The sequence below is a fragment of the Branchiostoma lanceolatum genome, chromosome 16 (assembly GCF_035083965.1).
Source record: "Branchiostoma lanceolatum isolate klBraLanc5 chromosome 16, klBraLanc5.hap2, whole genome shotgun sequence".
Classification (NCBI taxonomy): domain Eukaryota; kingdom Metazoa; phylum Chordata; class Leptocardii; order Amphioxiformes; family Branchiostomatidae; genus Branchiostoma; species Branchiostoma lanceolatum.
The window spans coordinates 5,415,212-5,436,758 of record NC_089737.1 but is presented as its reverse complement, the minus strand read 5'-3'; the positions used below and the strand labels follow the sequence as shown (position 1 = coordinate 5,436,758).

The following is a 21,547-nucleotide window of genomic DNA, read 5'->3' as shown; positions in this document are numbered from 1 at the left end:
ATATATCACTGATAACTTCTGTTCTGGCCAAAGGATGCTATTTCATTTCTATATCAATCTGAACTGTTCAGAAAATGTCCTGAACTTAAACAAGTCCATTTTACTGACTGGCACAATAAGTACAACCATGCAAATACAAGCAGTAATAGAGCCTACATTCTTTTTAAGGGTAAATACAATTTCCAATCTGTAGCTGTTGTAAACGTTTTGACAAGTGAAAATGATAAGGTATTGTAAATAAAGAACACACAGTGACATCTATGTCATAAGCTTTGAAATTCTCTTTAATATCGGCTCACATCTGTCCAGGAAAACGCAGTTTTGTACAAACCTCGGAAATGGTCCTGCTGGTAATAAATAGTAAATTACCGATTTACAAAGAAGATCCGTTCTCAAAATAGTCCTATCTCTAGTCTACCAGAACTTTATACTATACACACATAATATATCTCCAGACAGGGGAATGTTGGTATTTCATCGAAACCATACAAGAACATCTAGAGCACAAAAACTGGTCGTATACGTCATACAAACACAAAATCTTCTTTGATAAAGTAGCCTCAAAGAACGTTATACCACTTGAAGATTTGACCAACCATGGCTTAAGCATTAGTGTCACAAAAAGGGGTTTCCAGAACCAGATACAAAAAGTTTGCTTAGTATCTACATGGCATTTTATATGTTTTTAAAGAAAATATTGTTCCCCCCTCATTGCGTTTTGTACTATTTAGTGGTCACACAAGTTCCACATACATGTATTTGTACAGTCCAATATGCCATTTTATTTCCCTTTCTGTACATAGTTACAAAACTCCCCGAAACGCTGAAATTTATTATACTGGGGGAGCGTAGAAACAAACCCTAATAAGACTGGATCGAACAATTTGAACAAAGAAGTACAAAGCAATGACTACAAAATACCAACAGGTAGAAAATCACTACATCTAACGGGCGAGAACCCCCAACGTGGCTTTGACTTGTCCTACAATTGTTTAATATGTACAGTATAAAGTCGAACTGTTTCTATTTCTTAACTCTTGTCAACATTTAGTAACAGTTCCCGGTATTTCTAAATATTTCAATCTTTGTACTGATGTATACAACAGGATTGGGGAGGGGGGTTATGATATAGAAAATTTGGGCATTTCATCACTTTCCACATGTTTCAAATTTTCATATTTCGCTAATATGAAGAAAATCTTGTATGTAATTCATTCACAAAATGGACCATAACTGAAAAAGGGCATATTTCATAGTTCCACACTGAATCTGGCAGATAACCTACAGTGCGTTTGTGTACATAGATAGCTGCTTTTTGAAATACTGCAGTTGTGTATAGGGTTCTACAATATAGTATGGTAGACAGAATACATTGTTTAAAGAATGGAATTTTTGGCCAGAATTCTGCTCTGGCCAAATGCAAAAGCTCTATAGAGTACTACAGGCAAAACTCAAGTGATTGTCAAACGTTCGAAATATATTACATTGTTCAACATTTTAACAACCCCTCTCTTAGCTTTAGCCTCCTTTGCTTTCTTTGACTCTCATGGCAACAGCACTGTATTTCTTCATGACTTTTTTCAGTAGTTTTTGAGTGTGCCTTTGTGGAATATGCACCGAAACTCCCACCCCTCTCATTATGCAGGTACTGTGTAAAGGATCTTTTTTTCCAAATTTGGTTATGCAAGCAGTAAGAGGGCAGGAATTATGCTAATCAACAGTTTATACCGATTCCTAAGAAGCGTGCATTTTGAATACATTGTAGTGATTGTTTTTCAATAAATGATGCACACTAGCTCATAGCCTATACCCTAGCCACCCTAGGTGTAATACTATAGGTAATACAGATGACCACAACTAGGTTGAAAGTGTTTAGAGAAGTCTCTGTTTTGCCAGTTACATTAACAAAAAGCAACAATACACACCTAGAATAAACACCAGGCAAGACCAGGCTCCGCCTCAGAGGTGTTGCCAAAAAGGTAATGTTATAACTGTGGCAAGAGTGGGTTTTTCCAGAATATTTCATGATAAAAGAAAATGCAGCACCTAGCAGTCTAATAGAGGCATTTAGTCAAGTGATATCACCAAATAGTATACTAAAAACTGCACACCTATTTTATTTCTACAACAAAGATTAGATGTCTGAATGCTCAATATATCTACAACACTTGCTGTCTTTATACACAGAATACCCTGGTGGCTAGGACTCTCTCTCAAAAACATTCATGTGGCTGAAATACTGTCCAAATGAAAGAAATGTTGTGTGGCTGAAATACTGTCTCAATAACTGAAATGTAGCTGCTTTCAAAAACGTTTGCTGCGGCCTACATTGACCGCTTGGAATGATTTTAAAAGGGTTTTTGAACAACTAATTTTTACACCCATGTTTCGGACACTCACTTTGCCATACATACAGATTATCATCTTTAGATGGGGCGTATTGTAGGGGAAATTGTTAGATAGTCTCAGGTAGTTTGGACCATTTTTGAGACCGTTCTACAGCACAATTGGATACAAAAACAAAAGTTCTAACCCATGTTGATCTGTTATATGTAAATTGCTTCGGGATAACAGTGCTTGAAATGTATTAGAAGGCAATAAGATACTCTTCCACAACTCCAAACACACACGCGGACAAACGTACGCCATCGGTACTCCTGCTATCGGACGTAAGGGGGATTGTCTCTCGGGGACTCCGACTGCTCCGGTTGGAACACGAAGCCGAGGCACTTGGCGACAAAGTTGGCCGACTCCAGGTTGCTGAGTGCCAGGTACGACAGATGCTCTTCGTAGCGCTGGATTTTCCTGTGATGGGAATCGAAATATTATTAAGCACAACCTGTCAGTGCAGTATATCATATGTCAGTGAAATAATTTACTTGACACAAATTGTAACTCAGTACGCAAGTCAATTTAAGCCTGTGATTGTAATGTTCAACATTACAACTTTGTACATTGTTGCATTTAGCTATAGATCCTTAACGATACAAATAATTTCTGTAACACTAACAGCCTTGTCTCCCAACTTGTTCTGTAAGTTATAGATTCATACAAGATAAAATCTTTCGTTCCTCGTAACTTGAGGTGTATTTACAAATACTCAAGTATGCATCAGGCAATAATCAATCTATAGTTTGAATATCAACAATTTGGAATGTACTACTTTACCACCAATGTCAAACACTTAACCTTGATTCTCAGCGCCATCTTCTATATCATTTTGCCATTTTAAATAGATGTTACATATCATATAGGGAAAACAACAAGATAACTCTTAAGTACCTCCTTCCTTCTACAGAGTGCTTGGCTACATTCCTCAGGATCAGTGTGGCTGTCAGCCGAACACTCTTCGTGATGGGGCCTTCCTTCTCCTCCTGGCAAAAAATAATGTGAAAATCAATATTACTACATCGAACAGTCTTACACATTAAACATGCCATGGGTACTTCAACAATGCAGCACTTTGTCCTTTAGCAGGCCTCAATTTCGTCTTTTTCAGTCAAGTCAAGGCCTTTATTTTGCCTTTATAAGCTTGTTCGGCCACATGCCGCTTTTAGCTTTCCACATTTAATACCAATGTCATTAGAGGAAGGATATTGCAAAACCTGCAGCCAGCCCCCAAAGTCTTTTGAAAACTGTACTGTCTCCTGTTGAATACTGTTAAATGCATTTAAGTTTGTGTGGTTTTTATTTCGCGCTAAGGGGATATTGGAGTGTTCGCGGTGGTTTTAATTTCGCGGCAGTGCTATAGTCACACACTGCTACAGTATTGGATAAAAATGTAACATAAAACCACCGCGAACATTTCTGCATTCACAGTATTTCACACTGAAAACTTATAGCTCGCAACTGAGTATACTTTTGTAAGTCAGGAACCAAAGCTGTACAGTATGACATTCATTTGACCTTGACTAAACCCCCCTCCCCACCTACCCAGTCCTTCTGTGGTGTCTGGTAGGGGGTCATCCTCCTGATGGCCAGGAACGCAGCGTTGGGCGGACACTGGATCTCCCGAGGAGCCCCCGGGGGGGTCGGAGCACGTGCACCTGACGCTTGCCGCTGCTGAAACACCTGTAGAGCCACCTGGAGAGCCTCCTTAGTACAATGCTTGTCCTGGAGAGAGAAAAGTGTTAGCTGGTTAAAATTCAATTTTTTGAAGTCCCAGATAGCATATAGAAGTGCATCTAAAATAATTTGTACTGTCATGTTTCAACCATCTTTTCATTTATTTATTTGCTAATTGTTTGTAAAAAAACAAAATGATGCAGAAAGTTATTGAATTATTTATTTTGTGGGTATGCCATTACTTCACATAATCAAGCTTTCCAATTGAAGGTTTGCCTATAAATGGTTAGAATAATGTAACTGTTCTCTTAAAATGCAAGTAGCTGGGTAAGATATGACTCAGGATTCAGGATTATCCTTTTATTTCTGAACGTTTTCTTCATCATTGTTTGTTTGAACCTTTGTTTATTCATGAGAAGCTCAAATTGGTCTGCAGACCACTTTTAATTGAGGACATTTTGTGGCCGGGGGAAGTACCAGGCAGACAAAATATAACAAAGGTACAGATTAAATAATTAAAGTCCTACTGGATCTCTCTCTCTCTCTCTCTCTCTCTCTCTCTCTATCCAATTTGACGTCTTTTGTTCCCCATCATCTGGGGGTTAGACGTGCTTGTACATTGATGGGGAAGCCCCAGAACTCCTCATCAAGTGCAAGTCCTTTTTTGTAGCAAGAGTTTTTACGGCTGGATGCCCTTCCTAACGCCAACCCAAACCCTACTACTGGGCTTAGGACATGGGAAATGTGTGTTAAGTGCCTTTCCCAAGGGTACAACGTCTGCGTGCATGTCCGGACATGTCTGGGTACTCCACTGGGGATTGAACCTGGGTCTTATTGGTATCTATAAAGTGGTATCCTTACACATACAGAGGCTGCATTGTGAGATAGATGGACAACGCCACATAGATGACCATACTGACCTGTAAATGGCTGATGAGTGACCATTGCTGACGTTTGATGGGTTCACAGCCCTCCCACAGACACTGGCCTTTGTTGGACGCCAACACGTGCGCTCGGACGGCGTGGACAAACACTTGGTTTGGTGTGTCAAACCAGCTGGAAGGAAGGAAACAAGATCATCACTGACGATGATGTTTATCCATGGTCTTCAATGAGGATAATAGAAGGGAAAGACTTAAGCAACATCTAAGGAGAAGTCTTTCAGGAAAGTTGAGATCGATCCAGAATACATTTCCTTCACAATAAAACTGTGAAAATGTCGAACTTTTCAAAATACTGTGAATGCAGAAATGTTCATGGTGGTTTTATGTTCACAGTTTTCGCGATGAACTCTTTACCGCGAATTTAAAACCACTGTGAAAAGCTGTTCCATTGTGTGACTATAGCCCTACTACTGTTTCAAACGCGAACTCAAAACTACTGTGAAAGCTCCATTTTCTCCCTACCACAAAATTAAATCCTGCGAACATTTCTGTCCTACCACGAAATTACATACCGCAAACATTTCTGCATTTGCAGTATTGTCCATACTTTTCAGAATATTGCAATGTTCTTTTACAGGAAGCTAAAGCATCATATTAGGAATGTATACACATGTCATAAGTAAGTCAGAAGTAAGCACAACCACTCTTTATCAAAGAAACAGTGAAAGAAGTTAGACTCAATTGCAGTATCATGCGTCCAATTGACGCATGGACGCATGCCTAGCTAGAAGCCTGGTCAATGAGCTCACCTCTCACAGTTGTACCAAAGGCAGACGAAGTTCCCACTTTTCCTCCTCTGTTCCCCAGCAGCAGTGTTCTGTTCTGCACCTCCCTGCATAAGACCCACTGCACTCCCCTGTGGGCTGCTAGGGGGCGCACCTTGCAAGGCGCCACCAGGTGGGGGAAGCCTCTGCGACTGGGATGTACCGGATATCGCACTCCCGGGAACAAACGCTGAGTTCTCTCCAGCCTTCACGACATTTCCCGCGAACGGAGAATTCCCTGGTGTGCTAACAGTACTGTTTTGTGTGACAACCACAGGAACTTCCATTTTCAGTCTCTGATCGGTCACAATTCTCATCCCAACTTTGTTCGCGATTCCTCGTGCTAGCACGTCGTTCTCAAGTGGTCGCTTTTGCGCTTTCTTGCTATGTAACTCCTCAGGGTTTGAAGCGGTTGGGTCGGTGTTTGAGACAACGCTTTGTGTAACGCCAGAGGGTAAAGAATTTGAGTTTGGCAGTGAAGTCCTATTGTTTACTAAAGAGTTCTGAGCATTGTGGCTCGTGTGCGGAGAAGACAAGACGGAATTCGCAATTCCTATAGAATTTCCGTTGGCGTGGCATGTTTGTGTATCCTTGGAAGCCATTCCGTTCAAGGAGGGGGTGTGATTGACATTTCCCGCCGCGTAAATCGAACTGTTCATTGTTTCTTCAGTCCTTATCTCCCCGTTGGGCAACAACTCGTTTCTTTGCATGGAATTATGGTTGGGAATGTTTGTGGAATTTGCCTGTGCTACTACAGGAGCAGTCTTTTTGTCTGTTTTCGTTTCCTTCGTAGCTAAGTCCTTTTCGTCTGTTATTTGCATTTTCTCGTCGTCCTTTTCAGAGTCGCTAACTCCATTCACAAGAGGAACGTCCAAGTCATTGGTACCGGGAGCCACCTTGGTCGGCAACGGCCCATTCGAAAGCCCAGAATGCTTTCCTGCTGACACTGATTCCTGAGGTAGTTTTGTGCCTTCCCCTGATTGGTTCACAGCTTCCTTACCACTGGTCCCTGATTGGTCCACTGACTTCACTGGCAATGGGTTATTGGTTTGTGATTGGTTGATGCTATCAACTGGTGCCCCACCTACAGTCCCTGATTGGTGGAAAGTGCTACTACTGGCAATCTTGTCTTCAAGAGTTTTTCTACTATGATTTTCGATTACCTCAATCCTTCTCTCGTCCTCATGCATTCCTGTGTTTGGTCCAATCACGTCCTTTGCGACCTCGACTTGCGAGCAAATGACGCGGTCAGGATTGTTGGGAACTGCAACTTTCTGTGCGGTGTTCGAAGCTCTTTCCAGAGCCTTATTTGGCTCAGGACTTGCTGGCAGTGGGGGCATGGTATTCTTGCCGCTTGGTTGGGGGCTTACTTGCGGGGGAGCTTGTATGTTAGCTACACTACTGAAGGGCGTTTGGCTGGCGGTCGAAGCCGGCGGTTTGGGGAGAATCAATCTCTGGTTGGAATCGTGGCGCTCCGGCTTGGGTAACAACAGCTGCCTGATGATACTTCCGCTCTTATTACTGTCGTTAGCCGCTTGCGGCTGAAGAATTTGCCCAGGTGCCATGTTCACCTGTCCGACGATGAAGGTGTTGCCGCTAAGGTTTGTTCCGGACACCTGGATGGGAGCCGTTTGTCCAACCGGCAGCTGTTGCGGGACTTGTGTCAGGATGACCGTGCTCGGAATTCCCGCGTTCTTGGTCTGAAACACGATTCCCATTGGCAGGGGAGCCGCCGAGACGTTCTGCGCCGGAACTGTCGGAGACTGCGTCACGTTTGATGAACCCGGAACCTGGACGTTTCCCAGCAACGCCTGGTGGATAGCGGTTGGGTACATTGCGGATGCTTGCTGTATGGGTTGGGAGAGCGGCACAGCAGGGTTTTGGCCCGCCATGTTGGGAGCAGCTTGGACGAACAACACGTTTGGTTGCCCGGGGATGTTAGCTGCCAGCGCCAGGTTAGGTTGCGTGGTGACTTGGTTGCTGACAACGGGAAGCTGCTGAGATTGCGCAACAGACAGGTTAGGGATGGCGGCAGCGACTTGGGGGATTGTTGACGCAGTGGCCATGGTAGAAGGTGCCTGTTGGTTAATATGTGCAACAGATGCAGGCACCGTTTGTGGCATGATGGACACCTGGGGACCGGAAATGGGCAAAGCTGCGACTGTCTGCAAGTTGAGCTGCCCGTTTGGCTGCGAAACTGGCACCGCGTTCTGCACCTGAACATTCTGCTGCACAGGCCCACTCACACTGACTGTTGCTCGTACGGAAGGTACCACTTGGGCGTGCGGGGGTGGCACGGCCTGGCCGGGAGGGGGTAGCCTTAGATTGGGTGAATTCACCTGCCTTACTACTGTAGTTTGAGCCCCTGGCGACGCCATCGTTGTTCCATTGTGGGGAAGGACAACTTGCTCGGTACCTGTCACGTTTACCATATTAGGCAACGGTCTTGCCGGCAAGGTTTGCTGGGTGTTTCCTGTCAACACTGCCTGATTTTTTTGCTGCAGCCCAGCTTGTGACATCGAAACAGGCTCCTTGGTCCCCGACACGAGACTACCCTTACGTTTCAGCAAGGCCGCCAGAGGGCCGTGCATGTTGGCGTCCCCTTGACCCATTTGTGGAGCTGAACTCTGACCCGAACTTTGACCTGGGGGATGACCTTGAGCGGCGATTAGCCTGGCCATTTCTTCCGGTGTCATTCCTAGAGACCCCCGCCTCCTTTGGAAGTCTGGGTTGACTGGTGGGGGGACGGTGTTGGGTTTGGCCGCCTGGGGTGGGGGTTGAACGGATGGGGAGGGGGCTTGGGGCGGGGTGGTCTGTCTGTATGGAGGGGGAGGGGCCCTGGGCTCCTGGAAGGGGGGAGGGGTTGGGGTGTGAGAGGGAGGGGTGGGGGTGTTGGGATACGGGGACTGGGCGGTGGGAGGGCGTTGGATGGTGAAGGAACGTGTGAGTTGTGATGTGTGCTGGCTGCTAGCTGATGTCATCGCCTTGACAAGTAAAAACAAACAAAAATTGTGAGAATGATCTACAACTTCAAGTACTGCTAGACTATTGCGGTCTACAATTAGATTGAAAGTAAATCTATGTAGAAGTATTCTTCAAATCAAAAAGCTCTTGCATAGGAATCAACTGTCAAATTTTGTAAATCAAGCGATAAACCATACATACTGTATTCTATTGTAACTGTTCATAGTAGATACAATGTATAATCTTACAGGATAGAAATGTTTAATAACATTGAGTATTCTCTAGAAATAAGTGAGTTTCCATTTTGAAACAAAAACTTTGCATGGTTAAGCTTATAATTGTTACAGTGAAGCCGTTATAAAAAGGATACAGTTGGAACACATTTAGAGCTGTGCTACTGTTTGATTATTTTTTTTTTTAAAGTTGATCATGTACAACTACTAACAGAAGCTCAAAAATCTTTTAGTTTGATTACCTGTGGAGGGGGGCTAGCCCCGCCAGGAGGGGGGTTGGACTTGGACCGGGACACCTGGATTGCCACCTGGACCGTAGGACTGGCTGCCTGAGCCTTCGCCTGCAGTAAGCTGTAGTTGATGTGGAGGGGTACGGCCCTTTTCTTGATCCCACCGATGTGGTACACAACTTGTCCGTTGGTGTCCACTCTCTTAGAACCAGTGTTGGGAAACAGGGTCCTAAAGGTGAGAGAGAAAAGAAGTTAGGAGTCTATCGATTGGTAAGTTTTCAATCCAGGACTATCCATAGAAAAATCTTGAAAATGCCAAAGTTTAGCTGACTATCATTGGACTAAAATTGCAAAAGTTACATAGCACTTTTTGTTTAAGAGTTTAAAAGTTTAGTCTGGTCACAAGACAAGTGACCAAGTAGAGTAAGGATTTTGAAGTAAGGGAGAAAGAAGATATATTAGAAAAAGATGTTATACTATATCTTCTTATTCAGCAATTTCAAATTCAAAGATAGCACTCATTTATATGGAGGAAATGAAGCAGTGACTTTACAGAGAATAAAAGGCAGCTAGACAGAGGTTAAATTACATTTGCCAAGCTTGAAGTGCAAGCCAAACGGTGTTATGAAAGAACAGGAAACTGACAACATCACAGTATATGATACATTTAAAGGGAGGCGAAACTTAAAAAACTTAAGAGGAACTTAACGATGAATCCGAGGAAATCAACGTGTTAGTGAGCCTAGAAATCTGCCCTCAGGAAAGCCAGATCGAAAAACCCTGTTCACACTGAATGGGGGAATGCTGAAACCTGACTTCACATATTGTGACATTACAATTGATTAGTCCAATCATCAATTGCGTAGCTGTCAGCGAGGCGCAACTAACAAATGATGGGAGAGCCCTGAACTTTGACAAACTTGACTTTGAGGTGATATCTAGCAAAGTATAGTAGACTTTTCAATTTCAACTTTAGCCTCCCTTAACACCACATCCAGTAACCCTTACTTGACACATCTGTAAAAGTGTGTGGACGTGAGGATGCCGACTCGCGCCAGTTTACTGCAGGACGACAGGTAGTCGGCGTACAGGTCTATCCTCGCCACCGACCCCTCAGAGTCCACCTCGTACAGCGAGTTCAGCCACTGGGTCGTGAAGGTCTCGCTATCGATCTCCCGCCCACCGTGGGACAGCGCCGCGGGGTGAGCGGACGTCGCTGTGGCTGAGACTAACTGTTGCCGCTGACCTAAAGAAAGAGAATGATGTTTTATCAGAAATCTATTAGACTTGAAAATCTAATCTACTCTCCTTGGATTCATAAAAACACATACAAATTATAACATTATAAGCAAAAAATACAACACGTACATACATATGACAACGATGCGTCTAAAGACAGAGAATGATATTTTATCAGAAATCTATTAGACTTGAAAATCTAATCTACTCTTCTTGGATTCATAAATTTAAAGCACATACAAATCATAACATTATAAGCAAAAACACAACACGTACATACATATGACAACAATGCGTACAATTTTTGCAATTAGGCCATACTCCTTTGATTATATGGATGACATTATCTGGGCACGGCAAAATTGAAGCGAGTGTGCTAAAATGACAAAACTTGGCCAAAAAAATAATGCCCCTTATTATGAAATCTAAGTTGTCAGGAAGGTTTACAAATGACTGAACTTACAGAAGATGGTATAACAGACAACAAACTCTTTATTTTTGTTCCCCCACATTTTCTTGGAAGACTTTAAAAAACTGTCTTTACATTTCTCTTTTGATTTAACTTATCACAATTTGTACCTGTTTGTTGGGCCTGATGATAGCTGTCCATCCTGTTGGGGTCCTGTGCGGCCTGCCGGTGTGGCCCGTGGTCAATTATTCTGATGCCTGCTAAAGCGTCAGAACGCAGGGTCTGCACATCTAACGTCAACATACCAACCAGGATCTCTGTGACAAACATGGGATGAGAGGTTAGAGGTTTCACAGCGTTACAAGCTTTTGATTGGCTAGAAGTAGACCAATCATAAGCACCTTTATCCGTTTGGGCTTTTCCACTGAAAAAAAGTTGGGGGATGGTCAGGATCTTTTTTGGAACCTCCTTCGTTTTCTACTGTATTCTGAATAAAAATCTAAATGCAGCACTTTTCTTTTTGTATCATTACATGATTACCTAAAGTTTACAAAAAATGATTAATAGTTGAATACTCAGAAACATAGGGCAATACATTTAAGGGCTAAGTATTAATCAATTATTTTAGATTGCAAAAAGTTATTGAATAATTAGTAATTGTACACAAACAAGTGTTTTAATCAACCAATGTTTTGGTGACTGCCTGTCATCTTCCTCAGGGCAATTCTGATTGGCTTACTTTGCACTGCAGCTATAGGTGTTGCAGCAACGCGAACCAATCAGAATTGCCCTGAGGAAGGTGACAGACGGCCACTTAACCGTTGGTTGAAGAAAACAATTGGTTGTGTACAAAGAGAATTATCATTCAGTGACCTACCAACTTGAAGAAACTATTCACGGATAAAACAGCTAGTGCTTTCACAATCCTATTTTGTTACCAAGAGAAGTAAAAATCCTCAACACTACTTACCCACGCTGTGCTCAATGGACGCTATCTTACTGGCCGTGACCTTGCCGACGTTGGAAAGGTCGTACAGCACCTCGAGACAGGCCAGCAGCACCTGAACGTCGTGCACCAGTAGCGTGCGCACCAGGTTTCTGTAAGTGTCCAGCTCCACACACTCCTCTAGAACCTCCTGGTTCTCTGGAACCTGACACAGCTTACCCAGCACCTCCATACCTGGAAAACAACAACACATTTACAACCTTTGTCAACAACAACAACAACAACAACACACTCCTCTAGAACCTCCTGGTTCTCTGGAACCTGACACAGCTTACCCAGCACCTCCATACCTAAAAAACAACAACACCCAAACAACATCAGGTTCATTCTATCAGAGAAATTACCACAGGTTCTCATCCTAAGGACTGTAACACTTTCCAGTATAGCATTCAAGTTGGTGAGCCGAAGTATCTAATACCAGTTGAGGAAAGGATAAGGAAGATTCGTATCTTCCCGTACCAGAATTGATGAGTCAAAAATTTGTCTTCCCCAAGAACTAGTACAGTCCAACTCATTGCCAACCACTAAATAGCTTTGAACAACGCCTACATGTACAGCTAAATTTGCAAAGGTTAGATGTGACAGGCCGTTCAGTGTATGTAATATAACCAGCTGCTGCCTTTACGTGCCTGTGAAGTTGGTGTGTTATGCTGAAGGCCGGTTATACTGGCTATACAGATACAGAAGCGTGACAGCATGGGATTAGAACTATTAACCTTTCTGTCCAAGTGAGACCATGCATACTACTGTTGCCAGCAGTGTCTGATACACTTAGTTTCATGCTTAGAAGTGGTCAACCATTGCCTCGCATAGATCAAACCAGTTTTAAAAAAAAATACAAATCTATGTTCTAGTGGTAATATTTCCAAAAGACAAAAAGGACAGTAATTTAATATTGAAGATGCCTAAAATATGATCCCACATATAAATATTATAGTATAAGAAAAACAAATCTGTAATTTTCTGACCTCTCATTGCGGAGAACTTGTCCCTGGAGTTGAGGCAGGCGCAGATGGTGTGCATGAGGAGCTGCGTGGTCTCGTTCTGAACCGGCTCCAGGATCATCTCCGCCGACACGTTACTCAGTGTGTCCAGACCCAGCTGCTTCAGCGACGCGTACTTACTGTGAGCACACAGGAGTAAGAACCTGCAAGAGACAGGATTTACGGATTACTACAAAAAAAGAAGTACCGTATAATCCCTATTTATGTACGCACTTTTTAAACTTTTCAAGTCGCAAACAGGTGCTCCAGGCCGACGCCAAAGTCGGGGTGCGTACGTTAGGAGGGGTTCTTCCTCGGAAAAATCGCATATCAGCATGAGAGTACGCACATCTTCATGCAAATGAAGTGTGGAATGCTACCACACAATCAATCAGTAATAAAGAATAAATAATACATCTATTTACATTGTTTGATATTTTCTACTCAGAAACATTTTCTCAGTAACCCTTTAAGTCGGTAAACACCATGGAAGGATGATCATGTCAACCTCTTAACTATCCACTGAAATGCTGGTGAGGGGGTGCGTACGATAGGAGCGCTGCGTACGTAAATAGGAATTTTACGGTACAAAAAACGCATTTGGGTTGCAACTCTTTTTTACCCCAGAAGCCAAAAGCAGAAGAGGCCGTCAATACTCCACAGTAAAGAGCATCAAAGAATTTGAAACTGGTCTAAGTGAAAAGACCTGACAGAAATGATGTGTAACCGAGAATACTGGAGAAACTTTGCAGACGCTTGATTATGATTGTATGTATGTTGGGGTATAAATACTGTGAATGCGTTTCTTTTGCAGTTTTTCTAGGTGTTTTGCATTCACAGAGGCAACAATTCTGTAGAACTATAATAATGAAGAACACACTCGCAGTGTCATGATTTCATGCTGTGTGGTCAACTCGAAAACCATGAATGTTTCCAGATGTAAAGTGCTATGATCCTTTTGGGAAAGACATAGTGATACTGTAAATTTGATTACTTTGGCTAGGGGTAGTACACAAAAATTTCAAACTCTTCATATCTTTTAAAACTTGGTGTCATCTGATAGGTATTTGTGAAAGAAACAGAATGGTTTTTGTTTCAACAAAATCGGACATACCGTTAGTAAGTTACGGCCCTTCAAAGGTCAGAGAATTAGTCCTCAAATTCTCCGGAATCCGTAAAAACCGTTGAAATGTAATATCTTAAAACTGTCATAACTCAGTAATAATTCACATCAGAAACACCAAATAAGCTGCATTCTCTTTATTTACAATCATATTAACAAGTCCTTAAAGCTTGTAGCTTTGCCTTCCTCATTTCTTTAGATTTCTCATCTCAAAATATCACCAAAAGTGGGAAAAAATGGACATGGGCACAGGACATCAAGTCGGCTAATTAAATATGCAAGATTGCGATATCTCTGTAACCGTACAATGTACAAGGAAACAACTTGGCATACATGGGTTCTGCAACATGCTGAATCTAAATATGACCATGAAATCTACATATCTGCTTCAGAAATTATGAATTATGATGAATAATTGATTTTCTGAGGTAATAAGATGCGCGTCCGCTAATTAAATATGCGAACTTGCCATATCTTCCCTATACTTGAAGATAAAAGAAAAAAACTTGGAACACAGAGGTTTAGACACATGCTGATTTCAAATCTAGCCTCAAAAATATAATCTGATCCAGGAATAATGAACTACATGTATTACCCAATGCTATATATTTACATTTGTACACACTGATATCATTCATCGTACAATCTGCAATATTGGTCCGACAATTCAATATCCAGAACTCATTTCATTTCTTCCCCTTTTTTCACTGCAGGACTTCCTTTTCTTGTTGCAGGGCAGTCGCGTGGCAAAGTATTTATTGTATTGTACATGTATTACATTTCAATTTTACGGGAATCAGACAACTGGATCATGGAATAGGTGGCCATTGCTTCTCCGGTCTGGAACTATCTCTACAGTTGAATCAACTACAAAAGCTAAATCTACTTTTTGTATGGTTTTTCTATCCAGCCTAGACACACATAATGATGATAAATGATCACTACTAGGGGTAGAAGTTACTGAAGTTCTCTTTCTTCATGTACCAAAACTACAAAGTTATTAACGGCAAATAGAATATCTAGTCTCGTCTTCTTTTTCACTGGCAGTTCTGTTGGTTCTTCATCACTTTCCTCCTCTTCACTCTCTTCATTCCTGTGTCAAAAGAGAAAATGTCTGTTGAAATTCAAACTTTATAATACATGCACATGGCAGACACAAATTTCAAACAATGTATGATGAGATAAATATGAAACTTGGATACTTGGGTACTTTATTTCCTCCATTAGCTATCATACATATATACTAAGTACTGTAGTATACTGGTAATTACATACAATAATAAAGGCTATCCTTCATTATAAATGTAACAGCTTAATAAAGTTGACAGACCAGCATAGTTCTGTTATACTTCTACTCAATAAAATAAATCACAACGGAAACTACGACTCGTGTAGAGGGCACCTGGGCATCCCCGCCGCCCCCCTCCCCCTAGCAGTGACAGCAGAAGAAGGTGAGGATAGCAAGTACAGTTTTGTGCATTTTAAGTTTAGATTACGGCACTAGCAAAAAAAACAGGAAACAAATGCGTCCATAGGGCGTTGAAAATGATTCATAGTAATCATACATGCAGCCACTGGCACGAAAATCCAAGTAAAAACGGCAAATTCAAATCATTTGAGCTACCATGCGGCATACAAAAACAACAGTGAGTCAACAGTGTTTACCGATAATCATGCGGCCAAATTTGACATAAAAATAACCAAAACCCCACATAAAACTACGTAAAGACTTGGAAAAAGACATTACCTGGCATTTGGGTGGTAGAAGTGCCCGTATTTTGGCCCGATGCCGACGTAATCGGCTCCGAACTACAGCGGTCGGTGGCGCCCGGGCCGCCGCCCGCCATCTTGCTTCCTTCCCAAAAAAAAGGCTCGTAATGGTGAAAGTAGGAGCCGATTCGGAGCCCACCATGGCTCGAATATATGCGAATTTGGTACCAAAATAACGACAATCTCTTGAATTTTCCCACGATATAAGTGGCTAAAAATTTTTTAAAGGGTACCATCGTCCGCAATTTCGATTTGAAAGATTAAAATGTGAATATTTTCACCCATGGAAGTCGCACAAGCTGGCCACTTACATCAAGTTGAAGCTCGTAATGTTGGCTACAAATTGGCGACTATCTTTCTTGTTTACGAGTGACGTAATGCTCCGTATTTGGACCGGAGCGGAGCCGGCCCTCCCCAAGTGCGTGACCGGGAAGTGGGTCCGCCTGCTCCCGAGGGCGAAACGCGCGTAACCCGATGGGCGATTTCTCGCTTATGGTTGACGGTATTTTAGTAAATCTTTCACAGATATTGAGTTAAGAACCTTCTTCAACTACTGATATAAAAATGTAAGCGATTTTTGACCGTTATGTATCAGATCGTACGCCTTGAATTTGGCTCATTTTTCGGTTTTGACGGGCCCGGAGAATAAATTTCGGTCTGTGCGCCACCCCTACTTTGGCAAGGATTGAATTTCACAGTAGGAAAGGAATTGAGGCTTTTTGCAGTGTTTCAAGTTTGCGGTGACCAGACAATAAATTAACAATATTCAGATAATTTTGGTAATACATACCTGAAACAGGTCTTGTGTGATGCAAGGACTGAGACATTGTCAGCTTCAAATGACAGGTTTCTAAGGATAACAGCCACCTGAAAAAGGCAGAATTCAAAATGAATACTTATGCACATACTACCTAAAGCTAAAGTTGAAAAAGAAACATATCCAACACATGATACAAAAGTTATAAGCAACAGGATAGATGTAAACAATCAGATAATATGGCAACAAGAGTTAAGTATTTGTGCTACATATACTTCAGGTTTGCTATGTTGGTTCAGCGATTACAGGGTCTTTTTATAATATGTAAATATGAATTGGTATTGAATTTTTCTTTTTATTTGAGTTGAATGTGTGATAGCTGTGTGCCGATTTGTTAAAAATAGAGAGAATGCTAGCGACCCTAAAAAACACCCCAAATGAAATGGTATGGCTACCCTGCGACGTCACAAAATCAAGATGGCGGCCACCACACATGCTAACGGATCCAACAAAGGTTTTGCTACGCAAACCCGTAATATCATTTATATGCAATGTAACAGAATGGCGGGCATTTTTGTGTTCTCTTTTTTCACATAATGACATTTTCCAACAACTCTCCATGAACCCCATACCTGTAGAACTCTCTGTCCTTCTATATCATTGATGCCCAGGTTCCTCCTGGTGTTAAACAGACTATCCAAGTCCATGTGGTCATCATCTGTAGCAACACATACAATTCATCAGCTTATTGTAGTACAGCATGTATGTACAATACATGTTTTTTTGGACAAGGCAAAAGCTCCCCCTAACAATTAGTCAAGGAAGTGCATGAACACTTTATGACTGTATTCCAAATTCCCATATATGGCTATACTGTAGGTAAATCTCACATACAATTCATCAGCTTATAACAGAAAGCAGCTTAACCAACACGTTATAATGTTCTTGCTTTCAGTGTTCAAACTAAATCAGTACATCATGTATGTACAATACATGTTTTTGGACAGGGCAAAAGCTCCCCCTAACAATTAGTCAAGGAAGTGCACAAACACTTTATTTATTCCAAATGCCCATATATGGCTATACTGTAAGTAAATCTACATCCCCAAACAAAGGAAAGGAGGTAGAAGTTAGTTTTACCTGTAGTTTTGTCCAGGGGAGTCCTGATAAGATCTTTCATTTCTCCATCTTCCACTGTGTCCTTCCAAAACTACAAGGAAAGAACAAGAATAATTCTTTCATAATACATCAAAACAAACATGATAACACTTTCTAAGCTCAATAATTACTATTGACTATCACACAAAAAAATATCGGATAGACTACAAGGTATATTACCTGCATGTATTTATTATCTTCGCCGAGAAGATTATATTTTTGGTTACTCCAGCTGTTGGGTGGGTCTGTATGTATGTCAAGAGCATAACTCAAGAAACCTTTGATGGATCTTCATAATTTTTAGTAGGTGTGTAGTGGTTGTGCAAAGAAAGGTAAAGTTCAAAAATCGTGCACCTTACGTTTTCCAACAGTACTGCAGCTGACTTTGAATGTTTTTATGTTTGTATGGAGGCAAAAAAAGTGATGGAAACGTTGATGGATCTTCATGATTTTTGGTAGGTGAGAAGCGGTTGTGGGAACGGAGGTCAAGTTCGAAAATGGTTTACCTGGCGCTTTCCTACCATTGTGCAGCGAGCTGTGTGGGTTTCTGTGTTTGTATGTCACCAAGATAACTTGTTCAGAAATGACATGATGTATCATTGGCAGGAATCTTGCCCCAATTATCAAATAAAATCTACTGCTAGGGAGGTTGCAAGTACAAATGTATTTACTAACATAAACTACGGACAAACAAGTGTTTGTCAACAAACCTTCACAAAGTCTCTTCCAGTTAGGGGCTTCCACCCCTCTTCATACACAGATTGGAAGCTTCCAGGACCTGGCACGAGAAAAAAGAAGGTTTCTAATACATGTAGTAACACTGCCATGTAAAACACTGTCTGTCAAATCAGAACATTTCCTAACAATCAACAATATCACCTTCTGTAGTTTAATATTGTACCAAAAATGTGCGACTACAGTATAATGACATAGCAGACTGAAATTTCTAAATTCAAGAACAAGCTATTATTAGTCAGGTAAAGGGGACCAAATAATTCTATTATGATAAATAAATGAATAAATGAAGTAGTGAAAATTGCCAAAGAAGACCACTCAAGTGACGGACAAAATCTGGTCTAGCTATGTGGACAGGTGGTCACTATAGGTAGAGCTGTGTACCTAAACAAATTTAAGTACAGGCACAGGTACACAGGGTTAAGGTACAGGTCAGGACCTGAACCTGTACCTAAACTACTTGTTCGGAAAATGCTAGATTTTCAATAAGGACAAAAACATGCAAAAACATTATATTTGATTGTGCTAGGTATTATTTTTATGAAAACACAGATGAAAATTTGACTCCAGCCATGCAAATGTGTTTTCTGTGCTTTAGAGTGGCTTTAGAGCACTGCCACGGTAATTCATGGTAATTTAATCTGTCAAAGAGGCCATCCCCTGGGTCAGGTCCAGAGCTGGTCCACCAGGGTTCAGGTATTTTGGACCTGTACGTTGATTGTACCTGGTACTGTATCGGTACAGTGTACTGGTACACAGTTCTAACTATAGGGATTCTTTATGCTTGTGTCAATATCAAAGCGACCGGCAAAAAGTGGCCACATTGGCCAGGTACATAAAGGGATCTTGGAAACAAAGTGCACTTGGAAATAATAGTGAATGGCATTGGGAAAATGCATATTCAAAATAGAGGTGGTCACTTGTATAGGCTTGACTGTAATATGTAAACTCAAATGTGCTGCTACTTTCAGTGTAAAAGAAGAGATCCCTATTAATTACCTTCCTCGAACAGGCCGACTTGCGCCAGCAGCTGGTCGATGATACGCGGCGCTTTATTCAGGCGCATCACGTGTTTGCTCTCGTTGGACAGCAGCGTACAGACGTTGATCGCAAAGTCCACCTCGTTTGGCAGCCCGCTCTGTAGCGACATCATCAGTTTGTCGTAGTCCGTGAGGGCGGGCTTCTCCAGCGACAAACCGCTGGTTTGGCGGAGGGCGTCTAGAAAAAGGTGAACGAGCATGTTATGAAGGCTTTGAAACAGTACAAACAATAAACAGTACAAACAGGGCAGCAACATCAAACTCAATCAAACTGCCAACACCGAAAACCAATGCAGAGAAGCGAAGATTCCTGTACCGCATGTCACAACTCTGGAACAGGACAGTTGATGCATGAACTTGATACTCTTCTGTGAACTTTTTATCCAGTTATCCTAAGTTAATGTATTGTGTGGGACAGTATTGCGTAATGTTGTATCTATTTGTATTGTTTAAGGACCACGGGAAGAATAGCTGCACATTGTAAGCTAATTGTGGATCTGAATAAAGTCAAAGTCAAGGAGAAATTTAGCTACTTCTGATATTATCGATAGACCTGCAGTGGCATTCATGTAACAAGGACAGACTAAAAACATTTTATTTTTATCTTCTCCAGTAAAAGTTGAGTCCCGTTTGTGACTACATTCTTTACATTGCAGCAGCGACACCTGGTGATGTGAACCTAAACTGCAAACACCAGACCTGAATTGGACTTGTTTGGTATGTGTGTGGGGTAGACGATGGTCAAGATCGGACGAGAGTCAAAATTGATTTTGAGCCCTCTGCTGTGGGACCTCGTTACTGCAGCAGACCATCTAGTTTTTGTATCATTTGTCCTGTATGTGCTACTGTTTATATTTGCTCTGTAATTTCATAAATACTAATAAATTGCAAGATGTTTTTGACTATTGGACGCAAGGAACTCTTTAAACTCCTTGTCCAGAAGAACATTTGCTAAAGCCGGCGTCACAATTCATGCGAGCGTCGGCCGAATTAGGCCAAATTTGTAGATCGCCCGAAGCTCGCCGAATCTCAAAATCGCCCCAGCGTCGACCGTATTTTCCAATGAAAATCTCGGGCGACGTCCGTTGAACACTAAAGACTTAAAATCCCCCATGAGATGGTACCATCTCTTGGACATGGACGAAGTCAGAATCGAATAACCTGGGAAAAGGCCAATATTCGGATCAACTTTTATTTCTAAAAATTGCCTGCATAATCGACAGGACGTCGGAAGTACTTCGGCCGAAAATGCACATTTGAAGCTCGCTGACACGTCGGCCGAGCTAAATTTCTTATTTGTGACGGGGGCTTAATCCCTATACCACATAAGAAGTGAAGAAAAGTGCTTACCAGGTATCTCCACCTGCCTGCTGACACTGTGGTACCCCATCCCCATGGGCGTGCCGGGGCGCGGGGAGGCGGCCGGGCTGCGGTCCAACAGGAACTCCTCCTCCTCCTCCCCCTGGTTCACGCGCTCGTACGGCTCAAGGTACCTGCACGGCAGCATGGAAAGGTTTAAAACTTAAATACGAGCTTAGAACTTCTAAAAATGTTTTGTAACCATATATTTGTTGCCTTAACTAAGTAAGAATTCAGAAGGAATGAAGACATTTCTAGGATTATCAATTCTTTCCATCAGATTAAAAAGTTGTTTCATAAATTATAGATTGTTTGTGTGTTACTCAGTATGTCTGTATATATCTGACCAGCTTATAGGGGGTGAAGTCTGCCATCTCTTATTGCCTTTGCTTGTTTAGTGGTTAAAATGTAAATGTGTCTCACTCAAGCAAGGTATCGTAAGTTGAATAAGATACTTAGATAGTTCAACATTTCAAAAACTGAAACTCTTTGATAATCTTTCCAACCTTAAAAAGCAGGCACAGACTTTAATTAATTCAAAGGAAAAAGAAATTGGACACCACAAAAATGTTACCATCTAAAAATGTTATGAGACTCGGTATAGTTATCAGCCAATTTTATATCATATCATACATAGAATGTCAGGAATTAAAGTGTTAAAAGGCCTTGGTCTGATATCGCTAATGGTGCTAAGTGGTCTTGCCTGCAAATTTCCTACAAATCAAAGTGCTGTAAAAAAACTGCACTTCAGTCTTTTCTCACAAGGTG

General features: G+C 41.7%; 1 protein-coding gene and 1 long non-coding RNA gene across 2 annotated transcripts in view; both read right to left on the bottom strand.

Annotated features, from left to right (window-relative positions):
- Nucleotides 1-266: 266 nt before the first annotated feature.
- Nucleotides 267-21,547, bottom strand: part of LOC136422309 (AT-rich interactive domain-containing protein 2-like) — a 33,568-nt gene continuing 12,287 nt past the window's right edge. Inside the window, exons 4-19 of the mRNA XM_066409990.1 lie at nucleotides 20,771-20,913; nucleotides 19,380-19,598; nucleotides 18,356-18,423; nucleotides 17,628-17,697; nucleotides 17,120-17,205; nucleotides 16,521-16,597; nucleotides 12,823-13,001; nucleotides 11,819-12,028; nucleotides 11,019-11,165; nucleotides 10,209-10,446; nucleotides 9,213-9,429; nucleotides 5,759-8,757; nucleotides 4,986-5,121; nucleotides 3,934-4,113; nucleotides 3,283-3,374; nucleotides 267-2,805 (exon numbers count right to left, since the gene is read on the bottom strand). Coding sequence (XP_066266087.1) covers nucleotides 2,661-2,805; nucleotides 3,283-3,374; nucleotides 3,934-4,113; nucleotides 4,986-5,121; nucleotides 5,759-8,757; nucleotides 9,213-9,429; nucleotides 10,209-10,446; nucleotides 11,019-11,165; nucleotides 11,819-12,028; nucleotides 12,823-13,001; nucleotides 16,521-16,597; nucleotides 17,120-17,205; nucleotides 17,628-17,697; nucleotides 18,356-18,423; nucleotides 19,380-19,598; nucleotides 20,771-20,913 — 5,206 coding nt within the window. The 3' untranslated portion in view covers nucleotides 267-2,660. The remainder of the gene's footprint in view (nucleotides 2,806-3,282; nucleotides 3,375-3,933; nucleotides 4,114-4,985; nucleotides 5,122-5,758; nucleotides 8,758-9,212; nucleotides 9,430-10,208; nucleotides 10,447-11,018; nucleotides 11,166-11,818; nucleotides 12,029-12,822; nucleotides 13,002-16,520; nucleotides 16,598-17,119; nucleotides 17,206-17,627; nucleotides 17,698-18,355; nucleotides 18,424-19,379; nucleotides 19,599-20,770; nucleotides 20,914-21,547) is intronic.
- On the bottom strand, nucleotides 14,550-16,402 carry LOC136421801 (uncharacterized). Its single transcript, XR_010753512.1, has 2 exons — nucleotides 15,708-16,402; nucleotides 14,550-15,053 (listed from the first exon to the last, which is right to left on the bottom strand). It is a non-coding gene; the product is annotated as an uncharacterized lncRNA (long non-coding RNA).